The sequence below is a fragment of the Dendroctonus ponderosae genome, unplaced genomic scaffold (genome assembly GCF_020466585.1).
Source record: "Dendroctonus ponderosae isolate FM_Combo_2020 unplaced genomic scaffold, Dpon_F_20191213v2 Dpon_F_20191213_7, whole genome shotgun sequence".
In the NCBI taxonomy this organism is placed as follows: domain Eukaryota; kingdom Metazoa; phylum Arthropoda; class Insecta; order Coleoptera; family Curculionidae; genus Dendroctonus; species Dendroctonus ponderosae.
The window spans coordinates 6981126-6999909 of NW_026018916.1; the positions used below are offsets into that span (position 1 = coordinate 6981126).

The window sequence follows — 18784 nt, forward strand, 5'->3', positions numbered from 1 at the left end:
ACGCGGTTTGTTGCTTAATAATTGTTTACTAGTAGAAGTTGAATATACATTAGTATGAAATTTTTGGTTTCAAAAAGGATTTCTTCTAAACTATCTACAGATAAAGCAAAAATTGAAAATACCTCGTTTCTTAAACCGGTAATTTAGTTTTGCTTGTAAAAAATATCCCTTGTAATCGGTGATTTAAATTGAGTTTCTTAGAAACGAGAAGTTTCATTAGCTGTTAAAGTGTATTTTTATTTATCAAATTTAAGTATGTATTTCAACTAACTTGAAATGAGTTTAATCAAATGTTCTCAGTTTGTCGATACATTCGTATTCTGCATCAGTATCAACTTTTAAAACATTAATAAAATTTGCAATTAAAATTTTTCGGATTCACTTTGTATACTTGAATTTAAATAGAACATCATCTTCTACTCTGAAATGGTTATTAGAGAATTACTAACTACACTGTTCAACATATTGACAAATTTTAGTGGTCCAATTGTTTGGGTTATATTATATAAATTTGAGTTATATGTGATATTAAATTAAATAATAGAATTATATTGATTAAAATAAAAACGAGAACATGATCTTTAAGAGTAGGTACCCTATAAATAATGCATAGAAGGTTGGTGATAAGATTTATCAAATAAAACCACGTTTTTGGTATATTGAAATTTATTGAACCGATAACTGGCTATCGTGAACAAGTTGAGTATTGTAGGCTGAAAAACTGTAACATTTGAAAGCATGAACATTTAGAAAGTAGACGGGTAACAATTTATCCCATAAATATTTCGTTATCAGTAATAAATGCTAAGAAAATCAACAATCCTTAAACACAACAAAGGAAATTGTACCCACATCACAGCACATGGGATAAAAGGGAATCAAACTCGCGATTACAAACATTTATAAATAAATTACAATTTAAGATCTACTTTTCCACGCTGGCTTCTTCTTTGGATTTACATTCCAACGCAATGTTTTAAAAATATCAAGTAATGTTTCCTTAAATAAAACTTTACCAGTATTCAATCCAAATAAGCCGTACAACAAGCAATGATGAGAGTTTTTAACAGATAGATGAGCTAAAAAGTCTTGGACTTCTTTGGCCATCATTATTTGGTAACAATACTTTGTAAAATGAAGTAGTTTTGATTTAAAAGGATAGGTACCACACATAATCCCTCATTTTCAAAAACATTACACTTTTTATCGATTTAATAAAAGCATTCATTATCCGCAAAGGCTTCAACAATTGTATTTTTTTAACTTTAGGTTTTATTGAATTGCATAAAGTATAGTAACCTAACATGTTATTATGTTTCCGAAAGCGCTAATGATTTAACTAAAATTACCAATAAATACTTATGTTTAAAAGGAGTGGGAGGCATGTAAAATGTAAAAATATGTACAATATTGAAACAATAAAGTACTGGCTCATGTTACATAGAAATCCAGGGATAGCCGTGATTAGCAATTACAAGGTGACATTCCTAGACTACAATTTTATCAAATAACTTTTCATTTAAACTTTGGACCAAGAATATTTTGGATAAATAAATACTCTTTGGTGATGGTTATTTTATGCTCAAGTAAGCACATAAATAAAATTAAACGATGCAGAACCGGTGTTGAGGTTCAAATCCAATTTGAACAATATTGCTATTTCTTAAGAAGTAATGTTATATCAAATGAATGAGCTGCTCAATTTCCCACCAGCTCTCTTGCCACAATTTGCAATTAAAAGCTACATTAAGAGTATGGTTTTTGTTTAATTTCAATCATACACTCGATTATTAATATTATTTGACCAGAACACCACACAACGTATAATATATTCACTCCATAACAAAAACTACACCGAAGTTTCTGGTATTATCAAATTTACTTCAAGACAATATCCATGGGTGTTTAACATCACTGTGCAACATCTTTTAAAAGCCTATCTATGGACTAAGTATATACATAACTATAAATTATCACAGAACCCATGCTTAAAACCTATATATGTTTGCTTATGTAAAATTCCCACTAACTAAAAATAATAAATACTTATGGGAGGAATCATGTTAACCTTTTTGTAAGGTTTCTAACGTTAAAAAAATAAATAAATTTCATTTCTAAGGTTCCTGGTGATCATGTCATATGAATCCCTAATATTCGACTTGAATACTCATAAGTAACATAACTTATACTCACTGCGGGTATTGCTTTAATAAAATTTGGAGTTATGCCTCGATAAAGCCCAAATACACCTTCCTTCTGGAGTATGGTTTTAAAAACACCGGACATTGTCGCTGTAGCTGGGTCCATAGAAGGATGAATCACTTGGGCCTGAAGCCTCGTTCGGATTAATGCTAGAGGATAAGAACACATTTGACCCAGTGTGCTACTAGCACTTCCACAAGCCAGCAACATCCAAAAAGCGGGCTGTTCACTGCTAGAGTGGGTTTTAAAGTATTTCTTCTTCAAAGTTTCATATACAGCTAAGTCAATACCCGCATATGGAATAATACCCAGAATATTTGGAATGTAGCCTCTGTAATATGCTCGAACACCTTCACCGACATATATCTTATATGCTGCATCGGCTATGCTACTGTACTGCCCAGTTTTCCTTAAGGCTAATCTAGTTTTCAAAACTTCCAAGGGATAGATAATAGTTTGACTGACTCCTCCGGCAGCAGCTCCAGCAAAGAATCTTTCATAAATGCTAAGGGCTTCTTTAGAATTACCTTTAATGACTCGTTTCACTTGTTCGTACGCAGCAAACTTAATAGCTGTCTCCGGAGCAATTTTCAATACATTCATGGCATTTCCTCTCCATAAACCAGTCACACCTCCTTCCCTTAGCATGTTCTGTAAGCAGTCAAATATTCTTTGCTTAGAAGGTTGCACTTGTAAAAACACTTTCAGTCTATCCAAAGGAGCTGTGCAGGTTCTTGATACAGCTCCAGCAACACCTCCAGCTGCTAAATGGCGCCACCACCTTCCAGTTTGCATCTCAATGGGTGTGAAGTCGTCCGGAATATTCATATCTTCTCCAATGTCGATATAAGTTGAGTGCCTCCAGTAGTTAATGAGTTCTTGTATGTTATTGCTTGGGGCCAAAAGTAGAAAGTCTCTCCATTCATCGTAGCTGATATTGAGACTTCCATCTTGATCCATCCTCTGTAACAATTTGGTGGCCTCTCGTCTATCTAAGGGGATGCCTAAGTCGCAAAATGCACGCACTAGTTCATCGGTATCAATTTTTCCATCTCTGTTCTTGTCCAGATTTGCAAAGTGTAGTCTAAGATTTTTCTCATGTTCTCTTACATAATAAATAAAATCTGCTAATGATAAATCGCCACTGGTTGTTTTGCTATTTTTGAGAAATCGCTCAGCATATTTTTGATGCACACCATGTTCACGTAGGGCTGCCGATAAGTCGTGCACGTCGATTCGTCCGTTACCCTTTTTGTCAAGCTTTATAAATAGTTTTTCTAATCTTACTTCGTCTTCCTGGGGTAGCTCGTGAAAGTAATGCGGAGGCACTTTTGTTGGATCCTTTGAACGAGGCATGTTTAATAAACTAGGTTGCAGACACACTGCAGAGAAATTCCTTCCAATGATTTTTGTACATTCTCCAACTGACGCATGACACACTCGCTCATTGAGATTCTAAGGTTATTTTGACTTCGTCTTCTCGAATGGCGACATCTCTCCGGACTTTAGCTGGGCAAAGCGGCAACATCGCTGTGAGTCAAAATCGGTAGTTTAACTAAACTCTTAATACTCGTTCAATTTTTATTAAAATATTAAAATACATTTTTGAATTGTCTCAATATAAAACGTTGTCTATTTTGGTAATAGCTTCCATTGCGTCTTCTTCGGTGGTTCTTCTACAAGAGAGAAACATTAATGACATAAATAATTAAAAAATATACATGCCTTTTGGAGTTTGTAGAAGTTGAGTTTTTTTCTTCTCTATCATTCCAATTACTCAAAGAATTTTGGAAGCTAAAATTTGTGGACGTGAAGAAATTTCTATCTAATGTGCCGCCTGTATCTTTGGTTCTATTTGCATTTAATGTGCTATCATTAGCGTAGCTTTCTTCTACCACTGGGCTACCACTAAAATGTTGGAAACTGGAGCTGATTGAGGCATTGTCACGTTGAGGTTTTTTTACGTAAATAGAAGGGCCACTGAAAAAAACATGGATTATATTTGATTTTAATATTTCTATTGTGTCAGGATAAAAAAAAGTAAATTGGCAATGTTGTAAATCTGTTATCTTTCAGATTCAGAAATGTCAGCAAGTAAGGTTAAGTACTGTAAATAAGTTTTGTTTTGAGTTTCAAGTAGGTACATGAACTATTTTTAATTTGGCTATTATTAATAGTATTAATGTGAGTTTAGTTAAACTTGGGCAGGTGAGTGTTTGGTGTTATTAAGATAAACCAGCATGTCTCACCGGAAATGCCGAGGCGCGAGCTGGGCAGGAAGACAATCAAATACAGACTAACAATACTACGATTTAACTGGATATTTACTAGTATCTGCTAGTTTTTAATCAGTGACGAGTTTCATACTTAAATTAGAAGATCCTGAATTAAAACCTCGGACATGACATATTTTAGACACAGTGGGTAGCATAAATATAAGCCAAAACATTAAAATGCGCATCCTTTATTTAAGTAGTGTCTACTGTATTTAGGAGATACAAGGTTGACAAAGTAAAAAGCAAATTGAGACATGTATTTTGCGGCCAATACATTTGCCGAATAATTTTCAGATCTAATTTATACAATGATTTATCAGTCAGATCTGCAAAAACTTGCATTTGGCCTATTAGGATTGAGGAAAATATCTTACCAGCCTCGACAAGCAGCCTCAAAGTCGCATTTATTATTGGTAACAGAAGCCAAAAGTATGTACTAACTAAACTACTTATTTCTACCTCGTTTGAACCATTAGCTCATAGCCAGCCCATTTTGTAATTCTTCAATTGCAGGGCACTATTGCTATTGCACTATAAGAGTGCGATAGTATTAACAAAGTTGGCATTTGAACAAACAATTGTCGAATTATTAATTACAAAACTTATATTCTGGGTTTTTTTCAGAATCATATTGAGGTGCAGACTAAAATTTGAAATAGCATTTATATGTTTATTGAAATTGAACAGTAAAAAGCTGAGATTTGATCAAATAAATATTCAAGTCTGGTTACCCATTAGTATCTATAGCGGTAAAGCCGGCATGATAGTGTTTTAACGTGCCCACATTTATTCTCTAACCCATATCATCAATCCTTTGTAATTTGAAATGGCAATTCCTCGCTATACAATCGTATTAAGTAACATCACTTTTGCTCAGGAAGTTAACGTATTATTAAATGAAAAAAATTGCAGGCCATTGAAGTCACGTTTAATCAATTATCTTTTCAACATGGTTTCCGCTTTTTTCCAGACAATAATAGAGCCTGATTTAATGAACGTCAGCCTCTCAGTTGAAGATAAGTTCTATATTGTTGAGGCGGATTCATTTTTTTACAAACTGCTTGTTGGTTATTTGTATGTAATATTTATATAACTCTCAGTTGAGTTGCAGAAAATAGTAAAAGTTGCCTTCTAACTTTTTTACTAATTAACCGATTTGAACATATTATTTGCAGTTTGTTACTTTATTCCTTGGTACTATCTCAAGGGTAACAAAAATTGATTACCAGCAGATTACAGATCAGATAAAGCAATGATTTAGAAAAGTAAATGTTGACAAAACGACGCAATTTCCAAGGGATTGAGTACATCTCTGATGACTGGAATAATAGCGAAATAATTACACTGTAAACTGGAAAAAAAAATTTGGCATAAAATCTACAATACTATGAACGTTACCAAAACAACTCAAGCGCCAATTTTTCTGGAACTAAATGTATTTGTTTCCCAATCGACTTAGATTCATTTTAAAGACAATTGATTTTAGGCGTCTCCTTAAATAAAAATAGCGTTAGGTCTGGACACCTTGCTAGCCATTGAATACGACCTCGTCTGGCAAAATATCGATACGATACTGTACGATTACCGCACGCATATCTTCTACTTGGCGTTCAAAATTAAATTAACTTCTCAAAATATACACTGAGGATTTTTAAGAAGACTGAAAAAGCAGGTGAATAATTTTTCAAAAAATTCCCGAGACACTTCAACGTTTTAATGAATTTACCCACGTTTTACAAGCAATAACGAATATAAAAGGCCTCAGGGTTACTGAAGCAACCTTCAACACGTTTTTCAAATGAAATCCTTGTGAAGCGTCTGACCCAAAATAACACTTTGAGGATGGTTTCAGCTACTCCTGAAGGGCAATATTTTTCATCTTGCTTGAAAAATGTAACTAAAATGTAAAAAATATCCACCTCTCCGCTAGCGATTTTTTCCAGTTAATGTCTCCACTCTATACATATATCTATTTCGCACAATCAGTTAAATACGAACATATTATTTGTTATCAGCTATTTTCATATTCCTAAAGTGTGTTTATTATATATTATATCACAGTTTAAATTGTGAATCCACAATTAGCAACAGTACAGTTTTATAAGTTAGAACGTTATGCTTTAGAAGCAATTAAAACTATCGAAATGTCACAAGTTTGCTTTCTAATTCTAAGTGTTTTCATGTGAGTCCTATATTACGCATGTTATTAGTTAAAAAGAGATGTAAAAATAGTTTTGAATGAAAAAAGTCGATGGTAGCAACTTTTTGATTCTACTTCGTACATCTAAAACGTGTTCGTTTATTAATCGGTTTGAATTACTTTGAAAAATCGCGTTTCCTTTTCATGTTAGTTGGAATGGAAGTTAAACAACGAGGTTTTAATTATTAGTTACTTGTTTACTAAAGGTATAAAACTGGTAAGTCGATTTGTTATAATTATTTTAAAATATAGTAGTAGGACTGTAACGGTCGATAGAAAATGCAATTTTAAGATGAAAATATCATACAAACGAAATTGGAAACGGTTTTATCGCAGAAAGGATCTTAGATGATGTAATTTTGACTTAACCGTTAGAAAAATTTCCGATGGAAACAATGGAAGATACAATACACCACCATAGACGACCGTAATTGCGTCTTAGGTGATCTACAACTCTTGAACAAAATTACCAAATTCACTATCCCCACAGAACAAATAAAACAAATTTTAGTGCTATTGGTTAGAGAACTCGCAACTAAATTAGCCAACATTAAGCTCATTGAATAATTCAAATTACATTAAAAATTAATGGACCTTTTTATTATCAATTAAATTGTCTAGTTTATTCAAAGCAAAGGATAAACAGTACCTAATAATTGTTACATTCAAATAATCTGTGTTTATGTTGTCACGTTTGTTTTAGATTGAAATGAAAAAGAAGTCGACCCTACAATTATGTTAAGATTCTTGACTTCATTTTTTGGAAATTTATTTCAAATAATGCTTCACTTATTGACGTGGAAAAAGAATATAATTCAGAATCTACTCAGCATTTATGTTAAGACAATCGGTGGAAGTACTCTATGTATTGATGTGGACCCAAAATGTAAAGTATCCTACATCAAGAAACTGGTTGCACCCCAATTGGGACTAGAACCTAACGAAATGAAAGTTATATTTGCCGGAAAGGAGTTAGGTGATGACATTGTTATAGGTATGTAAAATATACATTGTGTTCATTTAGAATTCCGATCTTGAAATAAGGCTTGTTTTGAAAAAAATTTGAAAATGTATCTGAAATGTTTCTTAATATCTCTTCAGTCGTATTGTCGCTTTTCGATAGAACTTCTCGATAACTATCTTTCACCGATTAGGTTTTGTCAGATATGCGTAATCTCGAAAGGACTAGAAGCAAAAAATTAGGAAAGATACTACTTATAGTTATAGTAGGAAACGGTCGAAAGCAAATTATGCCACCAAAATACCTGGCATTAATGCAAATTTAACCAACTTGCTTACAAGAAAATTAATTTCTATTGAGATATAAATGATACGGAAACAATCGGTTGATATCTGAATAGTCATTGGGATAATTTTGATAGCACGTCTCAAAAAATTCAAAGTTAGAAGAAAAATGTGAATGAATCATCTTTTCTAATCATCTAAATCAATCTTTTACCATGACGATAAAGATTTCTAGAGCACTTCGTAAAAAATAATTAGTTTTGCGGGTTTGCCTATCGGCCAGATTTGACCAGCTTTTATTGCAATTCATGCTCTCAGCGTGCGAAAAAAACACGTCAGATAGTTAATTTTAATCAAATTCAAAGCCATTAAATTTACAGCGTTGATCAAGACATTTTTATTGTGCCTATTCGATTTGGTCAAGTGGTAAATTTTTGAGAGCTTTGATTTTGCTTATGGAAAACTGGCTTGTATACTCGGCATACAATAGGATTGCGGACTTGTTTCTTTCATCTGCATTTTTGTGATGCAAATATATTAATAAAACCGTTGTTTTTTGCGTTTATCGTTATATATAACTAAGCACTTTTCAGTTCATCAAAATCTGACCACTGACATGGATTAAACAACTGAATTATCTGATAGAGCTCCATTATTATTAAATTAATTAACGCTTTTTTATTGCTTTATAATTAATTTTTTATGGTGTATTATATATATTACAAACTTGTCTTTAGTTCTACACCAATAACACATTTTTCTAAAGAAGATCAGAATTCTAAATCATATTCCAACTATTTATTGCTACTTGAAATATATATGAACATCATACTTTATAGAGGAATGCGATTTAGGACAACAAAGCATTTTACATGTCGTAAAAATCAAACGCTGTTCGGACCAAAAAAATAACATTTCCTCTAGAGGGGAAAAATGTTTCACTACCAGTACCCCAAATTTGAAAAATGGTGGTTTGTTGCCATTGTGTGAGATATTAGATGATTCAATGTTTTCCACTGGTTCCGAAAGTAGAACGAATTCAATTTCGGTTGACGCTTCTGATATGGACAACTCAAGCGCTGATATAAAGGAGACGGAAATAAGTGAAGATCACAGGCAAAGGCCAAAAAAGGTACATTTTTTCGTATACTGCCCGACTTGCAAAGATATGAAAAATGGTTAGTAGTAACATGTTTTTTTGAAATTCAATAGTCGCAAATCAAATTTTGCAGGAAAGCTGAGAGTCAGATGTCACTTTTGCAAAAGTGGGGCCTTTACAGTACACTCAGATCCACAATCCTGGACCCATGTATTAGAGCCGAAACAGATTACCGGAACATGTGAAAATGTTCCAGAACATTGCGAGCTCCTATTACAAAACAAAGAACCTACTTTCGCTGAGTTTTATTTTAAATGCTCAGAGCATGTATCTTTAGGTACAAACATTTTTTGTGAAATATATTGATAAAAATTTAAATATTGTGCGTTTCAAGGCGAAAATGACCAAGCAGTTCCATTAGATCTAATTCGTCCTAATCTGAAACAAGTACCATGTTTGGCTTGTCTAGAAGCGCCAGAAATAATGTTTACATTTCCCTGCCAAAATGATCATATTGCCTGCTTATACTGCTTCAAACAGTACTGCATGTCTAAACTGACCGAACGGCAATTCTGGCAACATCCCGAGTAAGAAATGAAAGTGTAACAGCTGCAATTGCAGGCCTTTAGATGCAGATTTTTAGATATGGATACACTTTGATTTGCCCAAATGGTTGTGCAGATTCATTTATTAAAGAAATTCATCATTTTAGATTACTAGACGATGTAAATTACGAGAGGTTTGTTATCTATTGGTTATTGATCTGATGGATTTTGTGTATTGAACGTTTTTTTCAGATATCACCGATTTGCCACAGAAGAATTTGTGCTGCAGGCTGGTGGCATTTTATGTCCTCAGCCGGGTTGTGGAATGGGAATATTAGGTAACATAAAATTTTAGTTAGTTAGGAGCAATTGTAACTGATCGCATTGTTGCAGCTGACCCTGATTGTATAAGAATAACTTGCCAAAGTTGCAAATACGTTTTTTGTCGTAACTGTCGCCAAGGGTTCCACATTGGTGAATGTGACACAGTAGAAACTCCCGAAAATGGACTCTTAAATGGTAACTGTAATAATGAACTAAGCTGTGACAATGAAAGTAAAGGAGATGATGCATCGAGAACCACCATTAAGGTAAAACTACTTAATTAGCAAGTACTTAAATGTGCAGTGTAATAAAGTCATCAACTAGTTGTAAAGAGACGGAGAAAATCAGAAAAAACTTGCGGTTTAGCCCAATATTAACTGGCATGAAGTTTTCTCTCAATAGAATTTGCCTAGACTCCACATTATTTCCCGTCTTTAAATTGTGTAAACACTAGATATTAAAGAAATATGAACAAAATTTGCCAATTTGATTTTTATTCATTCGGAATAATGAATATTTTTGCCCAATTTTATATTACGTGTCGCAAATAAGAAGTATGTTTTTTAAGTGTCTTAAAATTGCCCCATTTTCCGGCTTTATAACTCTGACTATTATTATTGATACCTCCGGAATATTTTAGTAATGTAGAAATAGTTTCTACTCAGTACAACTATAGAGCATGAATTAATTTTTTAACATATCTTAGGTAATTACGAAACCATGTCCAAGTTGCAAAACACCAACCGAACGAGATGGTGGATGCATGCACATGATATGCACTAGATCAGGCTGTAAATTTCACTGGTGCTGGGTTTGTCAGATGGAATGGACTAGGGAATGCATGGCCGATCATTGGTTTTGATAATCCATTATTTTTCAGTAGTATCGTCATAGTACTTTCAGTTTTTTTAAACCATTGTTTTTTAATTTATTTTCCATTTTACAATTGTTTATGTTTCAGAAAGTTGGGTTGTTAATTAAAGGCGCTTTATAAATGTCTTCAAATGTATTATTACGATTATTTAGGAACATAAAAATGGTGGAAGGTGGAAGTCAATTGATTGAGCGATTATATTTTTGAAGTATGTATTATATTACATAATAATCAACATAAATGCAATATTTTTTGTAAAAAGGGGTTTTAAAAATACAAAAATACAATTAGATCTTAATTTGAATCTTTGTTCCTAGAAATTTTATATTAAATATACACTGTATAGAATGTTATTAAAGCAAACAGCCAAACTTCAGTACCTTGTAACAAGTTTATGCGAGCATTTCTCCGAAATGCAATTGTTTAGTCAAAAATAATTTTCATCTGCGCAGAAAAATTCAATAGGTAAATAAATGACTTTCGTTTAATTGTTGGTATTGGTGCTTGTTTTAATTATTCATTGTGTTACCGCAGGGACATGAAGCAAAGCAGTTTTCATTTTTTTTTATCTCTAAAACGATGCGAAAAAAGTTAAAACATGGGGAACAAGTTTGTCAAAAATGTTAATAAGAGTGTCCCCTGGGACACCACGAGGCGTAATAAATTTAGTCTAATTAGGGCAAAATTATTGATGATGTAGTAACATATAAAACAAATCATTTTATACGAATTCACTTCGCTGACTTAAAAATGTTCTTTCATAAAAATCTCAGTTTCATAAACTTTAAATTGTAAAAATCCATTAATCGCAAATCTTGCACCTGAAAAATGTCAACAATTAATTCAGATTATCGCACTTTCAATTATTGGAAGTCAAAGTAATTTAATCAGTCATTAAATAAATATGTTTATCGATAGATTAAAAACAATCCGGTTTAGTAGCACATTGGGATTAAGCAATAAATTAAAATAGATATGGCGTAAAATATATTCGGGAATATAATGGTTGTCCATCACAAATAAACAATTTCAATATATTTTTTAAATTCTTAAAGTCGAATGTTTATTTGAAACAACTAATTTTCATATTGCATGCATTTAGATATTAATAGCACAGATACAAATTTGTATCTTATCGCAGGTAGAACATTCATTAGTAGGTAGAATATTTATTCTGTTGTTTATAGCAAAGAACCGGCTCATCATAATCGGCACGATCACAATTTACTTTGTTAAATGAGCGGAACAAATTTGAGTTGCAAACAGTCACTTCTGTGATTTCCCCTGATTTTTTTTGTTTAATATGGCAACGTATTTTATAGTTGCGAATTGAAACAGTGTTGCCTAATTTATTATTTAGTTTTTAAATATATTTTGTTTTCAGTAAAAATAAAATTGAAAAACAAATCTTTAAACAATGCTCTAAACGCCTCCCTGCATTAGACTTGTATAGCACTTGTAATATTTTTCTGTTATGATGATTGAATAGATCAAGTGTGTATATTATAGAATACTCAGGATGTACTTACACTCTTTTGTATGTGCCCACAGGGTCTAACGCTTTTACTAGTTTTGCTAGTTTGCTTCCCCAATAAAATAAATATACCACGCACCCTATCAAAATTAAAAGTACTCCGATTATGACACATTCTATGATCAGTGAGGCACCAATCTAAAATCAATGTAAGTCAATACAAATTATTTAATATCCTAGAAAGGGAACACTTACATGAGTAGATGTTCCCCGTAATACTCCTAAAGAACAATTACAATTGCAACCAGTGGTTTCAGCGGTCTTTAGATCCATTTTTTCAATAAATCGTTTATACGGGTTAAAATCCGAACTATTGATCGAATTTTAAGGAACGGATATCTCTTTAAATCGTTTACAAAGCGAACTGAACGCACAAAAAATGTTATTTAGATAAATCTGTGTTTTGTCTGCATATCTCGACTGTTTAAAGATTAGATTATAGATTGTGTCAACTATTATCTTGACGTAGATACTTTCATAAGTATTTGAACATTTTTTTCAGTTAGGTAATCATTAATTTGATTTACGCACACGAAGCCAATAGATATATCGTATTTATCACAAGAGCAAATCTGTCTTTAAGGGCGCTAGTCTGTGAGTGGTTCGAGGAGAAACGGTACTATAAATATAGGTCCACCAGTGCGACTGGATAATGTTAAAGTGCGGAATTTATGGGCGTTGACAAAATGTTTGAAATATTAACTGGCAGTGAATATTCAATCATTAGATGTTTGGTCAGAAGTCATAAGAATTGAGCCTTAGATATACGGTCTAAGAGTCATAAGTCATAGGTTCGGTTACAAGTTAAATCTGTATTGTTTGTATTAATTTGGAAATAAATTGTTTTTAAAAAGCAAGCTTTCAAATTAATCAATAAAATTGTGCATGCAGCGTACAAACATTGATATAAAAACAGTCAAAAAATCAATTTTTTCTCAATGGCACGTACAAACTTTTTGTCCTATTTGAAAAATTTGTCATGATTAAACAATAAGAAACTTGGGGTATTGATTTTTGAGATCGTACTAGTGATAGCTTAGAGATTCATAGGTGAATAATTGTTCCAGATTCATCAGGTTGTTTTCAACAGCAAAGAGCAAAGATTTGTTACTGTATATTTTGCAGTAATTTCCTATTTTTTTTTGTAAAATCAGCCCCAAATTAAGATTCCATAACTTATTATGCTATGGAAAAAAGCGTAATAGATCATTCTCATTGAATTGGTCGTCGTTGCTTTTGAAATCTTATAAAAAATGTAGATAAGGTATTTTGTTTTTATCATGTGTTCAATGTGTTTGTCCCACCTCAGGTTACTATAAAAAAAAATTTCCTAAATATTTGCAATATTCTACCCTAGTTGTTTGTTTCTTCTTTAAAAAATGCTTATGTGTTTTGGGTCATATTGGTTTATGTTGCGTGTAATTTTCCGATATCGCCACAACCGTTTGTCATGGTGTACAAATCACTACCAGCGATCCGGATTTTAAAATGTTAACAGGCAATATTCCAATTTTGTCCAGTTTACAACGGAATCCGGATTCCTATTGGTTCGGTTTAGCAAGTCCATTGTGTTACAGTTTTTTTGTGAGATTTGTTATTTTTACTAATTTTTGGTGTGTTCTACAGCCAACATCACTCACTATACTGTATACTGTGAGCTTTTATTGTTTTGATATATTGGGAGGAAATCTCAATGATATCACTCTTCACAAAGTCTACGCTACTCAAATATGTTCGTTTATTTTTTCACAAACTTCAAATGTTTAAGTTTTCCACTAAAAATGACAAAAACATTAAAAAAACACTGTGTCGATTAATCAACGATTAACAATTTACTATTCATGCAACTGTCATTATCATAATTGACCATATATAAAATCGTCTAAGTACATATATACAAACTAAATCAATGTCTCATTTTGTGAGGGAAACATACATTCCAATTAGTAGGTATACTAGTTCGATAATACTAAATACAAAAATATTTTTAATGTTAAATCTCTAACTTTATGGGATAACGTTAACTTCTAACAAATTGCATTAAATGTTTCCTTTAATTTATATAGATCTATTGTCTCGTCCTACTAATGTTAACTGCGAGCGTCGTTTATTGTAGCAGGTACATTTACTTCCAGCCCAGCTAACTCCTCTGTTAGAACGATTTGACAACCCAGACGAGATGTATCACACAAATCATAGGCTAAATCCAACATGTCCAATTCCTCATCAGAAGGTTTGTTTGGTAATGAATCGTATGTGCTCTTAGACAATATTAAGTGACAAGTTGAGCAAGTAAGAGTTCCTGAAGTAAAATGTTATTTTGAGAACATTAAACACAGCACAATATATGGGTAGAACTGCTTGACCTTTCAGAAGAAATATGATAGCGCAGGAAAAATATATTCGAGTACGCAACAAACATGATCAAACGCTTTACCAACAAACACAAAAAAAATTGTATATCATCTATTTTTATTATTCATTTTATTTATGCATATTTATGTGTATATACAAAATGTCCTAAAATATCATGCCAGATAATAGGCTGGAAAGCAGACATCAAAATGATGTAAATTTTTTAGAAATAGTATATAGAAGCGCTCTAAATCGCTTCCTTACATCAAAGTTAGCTAATATACAACTTGATTAAGACCTCGAGACATGTTTCAAATTATGCAAAATAGTATAAAACAAAAAATATGTAACTTTAAAAGTTTACTTTCTGAGTTTTTGGGCCTTTTAGGTAGGCGTGGAATTTTTCTTCCTGACGTTTCGTAAGCCTGAGCTTCCTACACTCACCAGTAGTGAGCTCGAAAACTCAATTTTCAAAATTCAATTTATTATTTTGGAAACCATTCCTACAGAAAATCGTATGTTATTTTGCAAAGTATGTCTTTTTTGAAACAAAATTAATTTTAATAGGAACATGAACGAGAAAATATCAGAAAATCTAATCTAACCTTCCTGTCTATTATCTGCAAATTATCTTTCAGGGCACTATAAATTACAACTTTTTGCCACTAAAAGCATATACGTTAAATATAGTGCTTTAAAGACATTTAAAAAGCGTATTGGCGCAAAGGCTATTAAACTTTATTTTGTGTGTGTTAATTCTAAACAAATATAAGTCGCAGTTTTAATTGAGCTTAAAGTTACTCATCAGAAAGAAAATGAAGCTTTTTGAAAAATACCTTAGAACTTGTTACAAGTCTGTATCCATGTATTATCAAATTGCACCACAATTCAAAGTATCCACTAAAAGTAAATTAGGTTGTTTCAAAGAATTTGAATAGTCAAATTAGTTAATTGCTAGTATAGAAACCCGTTAAAAACTACAGCAAACCTTTCCTTGGGCAAAAATATTCGTTCCAATACGCTCACTACCAACATGCATACATGCAAAAATTATGCTAAAAACTGTTGCATATTTAAACAAGAATTTAAAAGTTGTCGGTCTTCTTTGCTTCGAAATTGAATAGCAACTATTCTTCACTTGTCCCAAGCGAATGAACTCTGTTGTTTGAATGAAAACATGAGTCTTACATGGGACCACATTTATAGCAAATTTGCAAATCTACATACGTAGTTAATATTTGAAATAACTGCTTTTGTTCTTACAAGGTCTTACCTTCACAAGCTCCGAATCCATCTAAATCTATGTTGTTATTGACTACAACATCTAAGAGCGAATCTCCTATTTTGCCCTTCGTTTGGATCTTCTCACCGTTTGCTTTTATAAACGTGACTTGAACTCTGAAAATTAAATTTTTGTTTAACGATTTTTGATGAATATGCACGGTGGCCATTCTCCTTACGCATGTATTACTAATTTACATAGTAATAGTTCAATCTAGTAAAGCGAATTCCGATCAATTATCAATATGGTTTTTATAGGTTCAAATTTAAGTGATCCAGGTTGGTGACCCCGCCCCCATTTCGGTTCAAACTTTACTACCAAAAAGTCAAGGGGAAAAACCGCATAACACTTTCTTTGCATTCACAAACCCAGTCATTCTTTAAATGAATGTAATGAATTTACCTGTATAACTTTTGCCTCTACTTGCAACAGATTGTTCAATAATACTTTCTGGCAGTGGTCTAATCTTGTTAATTATATAAGTTTTTGGCAAAAATATTTAAAAAATCTATTTACATTAAGCACAAGCACAGTAATTTTACAACAGTTAATTATTAACCCATTGCCAATACTTATTAGTGTTTTTAGACCAATTTGCCGCGCGGTGAACCAAAGTAGCGTTAAAAACTCTATACCGACAAACAACCGATAGGAATTTGCTAGTTAATAACGCGGTTGGTGTATTGTTTTATTAGATCTTCCTCCCTCAAAATTTGATTCCGACCGACAACCGATACTAATCTATATAGTATGCATACATCAGCCCAAGGAAAAAATATGGATGATGGATGCGAAATATCAAAACGCCGGATTATAAATATGATATCGGCATTTTATAGGTGACAAAATATTGCTATAAGAAGCTAAACAATGCTTTTCGATTACTTCTTCAAATAGGGTGCAGAATTTTTTTTTAACGTTTCCCCCAACACCGGTTTTTTTCGAATTTGTTGGTAGAGGGAGAGTTTTCCACTTTTTAAAACATTTGACAAAGCTCAACAATGACCCAATTAATCTTAAATTAAGCGTCCACGCATCTCTTAGGGTTTAAGAAATTCTAATGTATTTTTGAATATCCAACACGAAAATTTTTCCGTTTTCGGTGAAATAAGCAACATAGGCTTTTCCCTGCGAGTCAACATTGGCCCGGCAATCCCAAATAAAAAGTCTTCTACCATTCCGTCATCAAGCAACTGCAATTGCAAGTAATACTACTATCAGTGAGATCAAGAGTCAGACTAGCCCTCAATTCTAAGATCTGCTGGTAGTTTGCCCCGAAAAAGCAGAGATTTCGCATCAATAGATTTCAACGATGAGACCTCCTTCATATGCCCAAAACCGCAACTTATTTATAAGAGGAATTTACTCTTTTTAGGCCCTTTTCTATGAAAATACTAGATTCAATTAAAATACTCATTTTAATTTTATTTGCTCGTGTGTAAAACGTGCTGGATCTTAGGATATTGCAGAGCGGCAAAATACACTGAAATAGGAAACATGCTGTTGAATGCAATTGAACCAAACCAAGTGGCAAAGTATATCTAGCCTGTATGCAACAGGCAATTCCTCAAAGTGCAAATTAATAGTCAAAAATACTGACACTAAAATACTAATGACTAGAAAACATGAAGATGATACTGCCCAAATTGCAAACCCTGAGAGGCCCAGAAGAAAACTTATCAATCATATAAAGTAATGTCTAACTGCGTCAATATAAGAAAATAGATGATTTTACAAAAGGTATGGAAAATTCGTTAGCTTCAATATGCAAAAGTACCTCGAAACTTACTCTTTTTTGCTTAACACTGGTTCGCTTTCTGGCCGATTTACAGAAAACAGTCTTGAGCTGTTCCTGAGATAGTGACGGTAAGAAGTAACATATTTGGTAAGTGTTCCAGCCCATTTCAATCCATTAAAAGTCATTGTATTTACACCTAGAAAAAATATCATTTGAGTACTCCTTGAGTGTGATCCGCCTACAATGTGTACTTTCGCATTAAATATGTTTAGAAACATAAAATTGCTTTTTTTATATTAATGTTCCATTTTTGATAATATAAGTACTCTTGCTAGTTCAGTTTAAGCTACTACATATCACAGAGAGCTAAAAATCAAACCTCCCAAAGATTTAAAAGGTGAAGTTGCAATTTTAAACTTATGTAAGTACATGTTCTGTTTTTTTGAAAATTACAAAGTAAACTCACAAGTTTACATGCAGGCTAGCAGCAACATTAATTGCACTATACAGTGATATTGCCTTCAAATATCACTTTCTTCATCAATGAAGCAGGAAGACTGAGAATTTCTCCTTAAATATTTAAATGGGGTCAAAATTTCCCTATTAATTATTCTCGTCTTACATCACTCGATAGTATATGTTGTACACTTCGCCATTTAAAAACATTAGAACGTCATGAAGCACAAGGGTTAAAAACGACGTTGCCATACTTTCTCTTCATATTATTTCGGCAAGTCGTTAATATATTTATTTATATAAGTATTTAGAGAATCGTGTAAGCATGTCAAGGTAAAGTATCGAGACACAATGTTTCATTCACTTTAAATAATAGATTATTATTATTACACAAGGTTTTGTCTGCGCAAGTCTGTCTCTGTTCAGAGGTGTTCTGTGGCGCAAGCACATAAAAAGTTATACATATGTATATCCATGTGTATATCCCATGTGTATATCGTTTTGCCTCTATAGGACGTCAAAGTTCTCAAATTAATATCGTTTTTTCCAATAATTTCTAATCCCTTATAACGATTATCGCTAATTTTACTTCCAACTAGCAAAACTAATTATTAAAGAACAAAAGTCCCAAAAGTTCACATTAAAGACAAAAAA

The 18784-nt window shown here is 32.5% G+C and overlaps 4 protein-coding genes across 7 annotated transcripts; 1 reads left to right on the forward strand and 3 right to left on the reverse strand.

Annotated features, from left to right (window-relative positions):
* Positions 1 to 648: 648 nt before the first annotated feature.
* LOC109546412 (calcium-binding mitochondrial carrier protein SCaMC-2) lies at positions 649 to 3672 on the reverse strand. The gene has a single exon (XM_019917368.2). The coding sequence runs from the start codon at positions 3556 to 3558 to the stop codon at positions 2131 to 2133; it is 1428 nt and encodes a 475-aa protein (XP_019772927.1). The 5' UTR covers positions 3559 to 3672; the 3' UTR covers positions 649 to 2130.
* Positions 3673 to 3769: 97 nt separating this feature from the next.
* Positions 3770 to 13161, reverse strand: LOC109546413. The gene is made up of 4 exons (XM_019917369.2): positions 12495 to 13161; positions 12295 to 12437; positions 3928 to 4182; positions 3770 to 3878 (listed from the first exon to the last, which is right to left on the reverse strand). The coding sequence occupies exons 1-4, from the start codon at positions 12570 to 12572 to the stop codon at positions 3818 to 3820; spliced, it is 537 nt and encodes a 178-aa protein (XP_019772928.2). The 5' UTR covers positions 12573 to 13161; the 3' UTR covers positions 3770 to 3817.
* On the forward strand, positions 4294 to 11262 carry LOC109546411 (E3 ubiquitin-protein ligase parkin). 4 transcript variants are annotated; one of them, XM_048668350.1, is made up of 10 exons: positions 4461 to 4713; positions 4773 to 4907; positions 7382 to 7672; positions 8763 to 9101; positions 9156 to 9359; positions 9417 to 9609; positions 9666 to 9761; positions 9820 to 9905; positions 9961 to 10157; positions 10598 to 11262. In XM_048668350.1, the coding sequence occupies exons 3-10, from the start codon at positions 7414 to 7416 to the stop codon at positions 10751 to 10753; spliced, it is 1530 nt and encodes a 509-aa protein (XP_048524307.1). In that variant the 5' UTR covers positions 4461 to 4713; positions 4773 to 4907; positions 7382 to 7413; the 3' UTR covers positions 10754 to 11262. The 4 variants fall into 4 exon arrangements, with proteins under 4 accessions (XP_019772923.2, XP_019772925.2, XP_048524307.1 ...); XM_019917364.2 differs by lacking the exons at positions 4461 to 4713; positions 4773 to 4907 and adding an exon at positions 4294 to 4410; XM_019917366.2 differs by lacking the exons at positions 4461 to 4713; positions 4773 to 4907 and adding an exon at positions 4315 to 4338.
* A 947-nt stretch (positions 13162 to 14108) lies between the features above and the next one.
* On the reverse strand, positions 14109 to 18386 carry LOC109546421 (adrenodoxin-like protein 2, mitochondrial). Its single transcript, XM_019917380.2, has 5 exons — positions 18297 to 18386; positions 18141 to 18244; positions 17726 to 17870; positions 15928 to 16052; positions 14109 to 14601 (listed from the first exon to the last, which is right to left on the reverse strand). Exons 3-5 carry the CDS (start codon positions 17857 to 17859, stop codon positions 14390 to 14392), a joined length of 471 nt encoding a protein of 156 aa, XP_019772939.1. The 5' UTR covers positions 17860 to 17870; positions 18141 to 18244; positions 18297 to 18386; the 3' UTR covers positions 14109 to 14389.
* Positions 18387 to 18784: the final 398 nt, after the last annotated feature.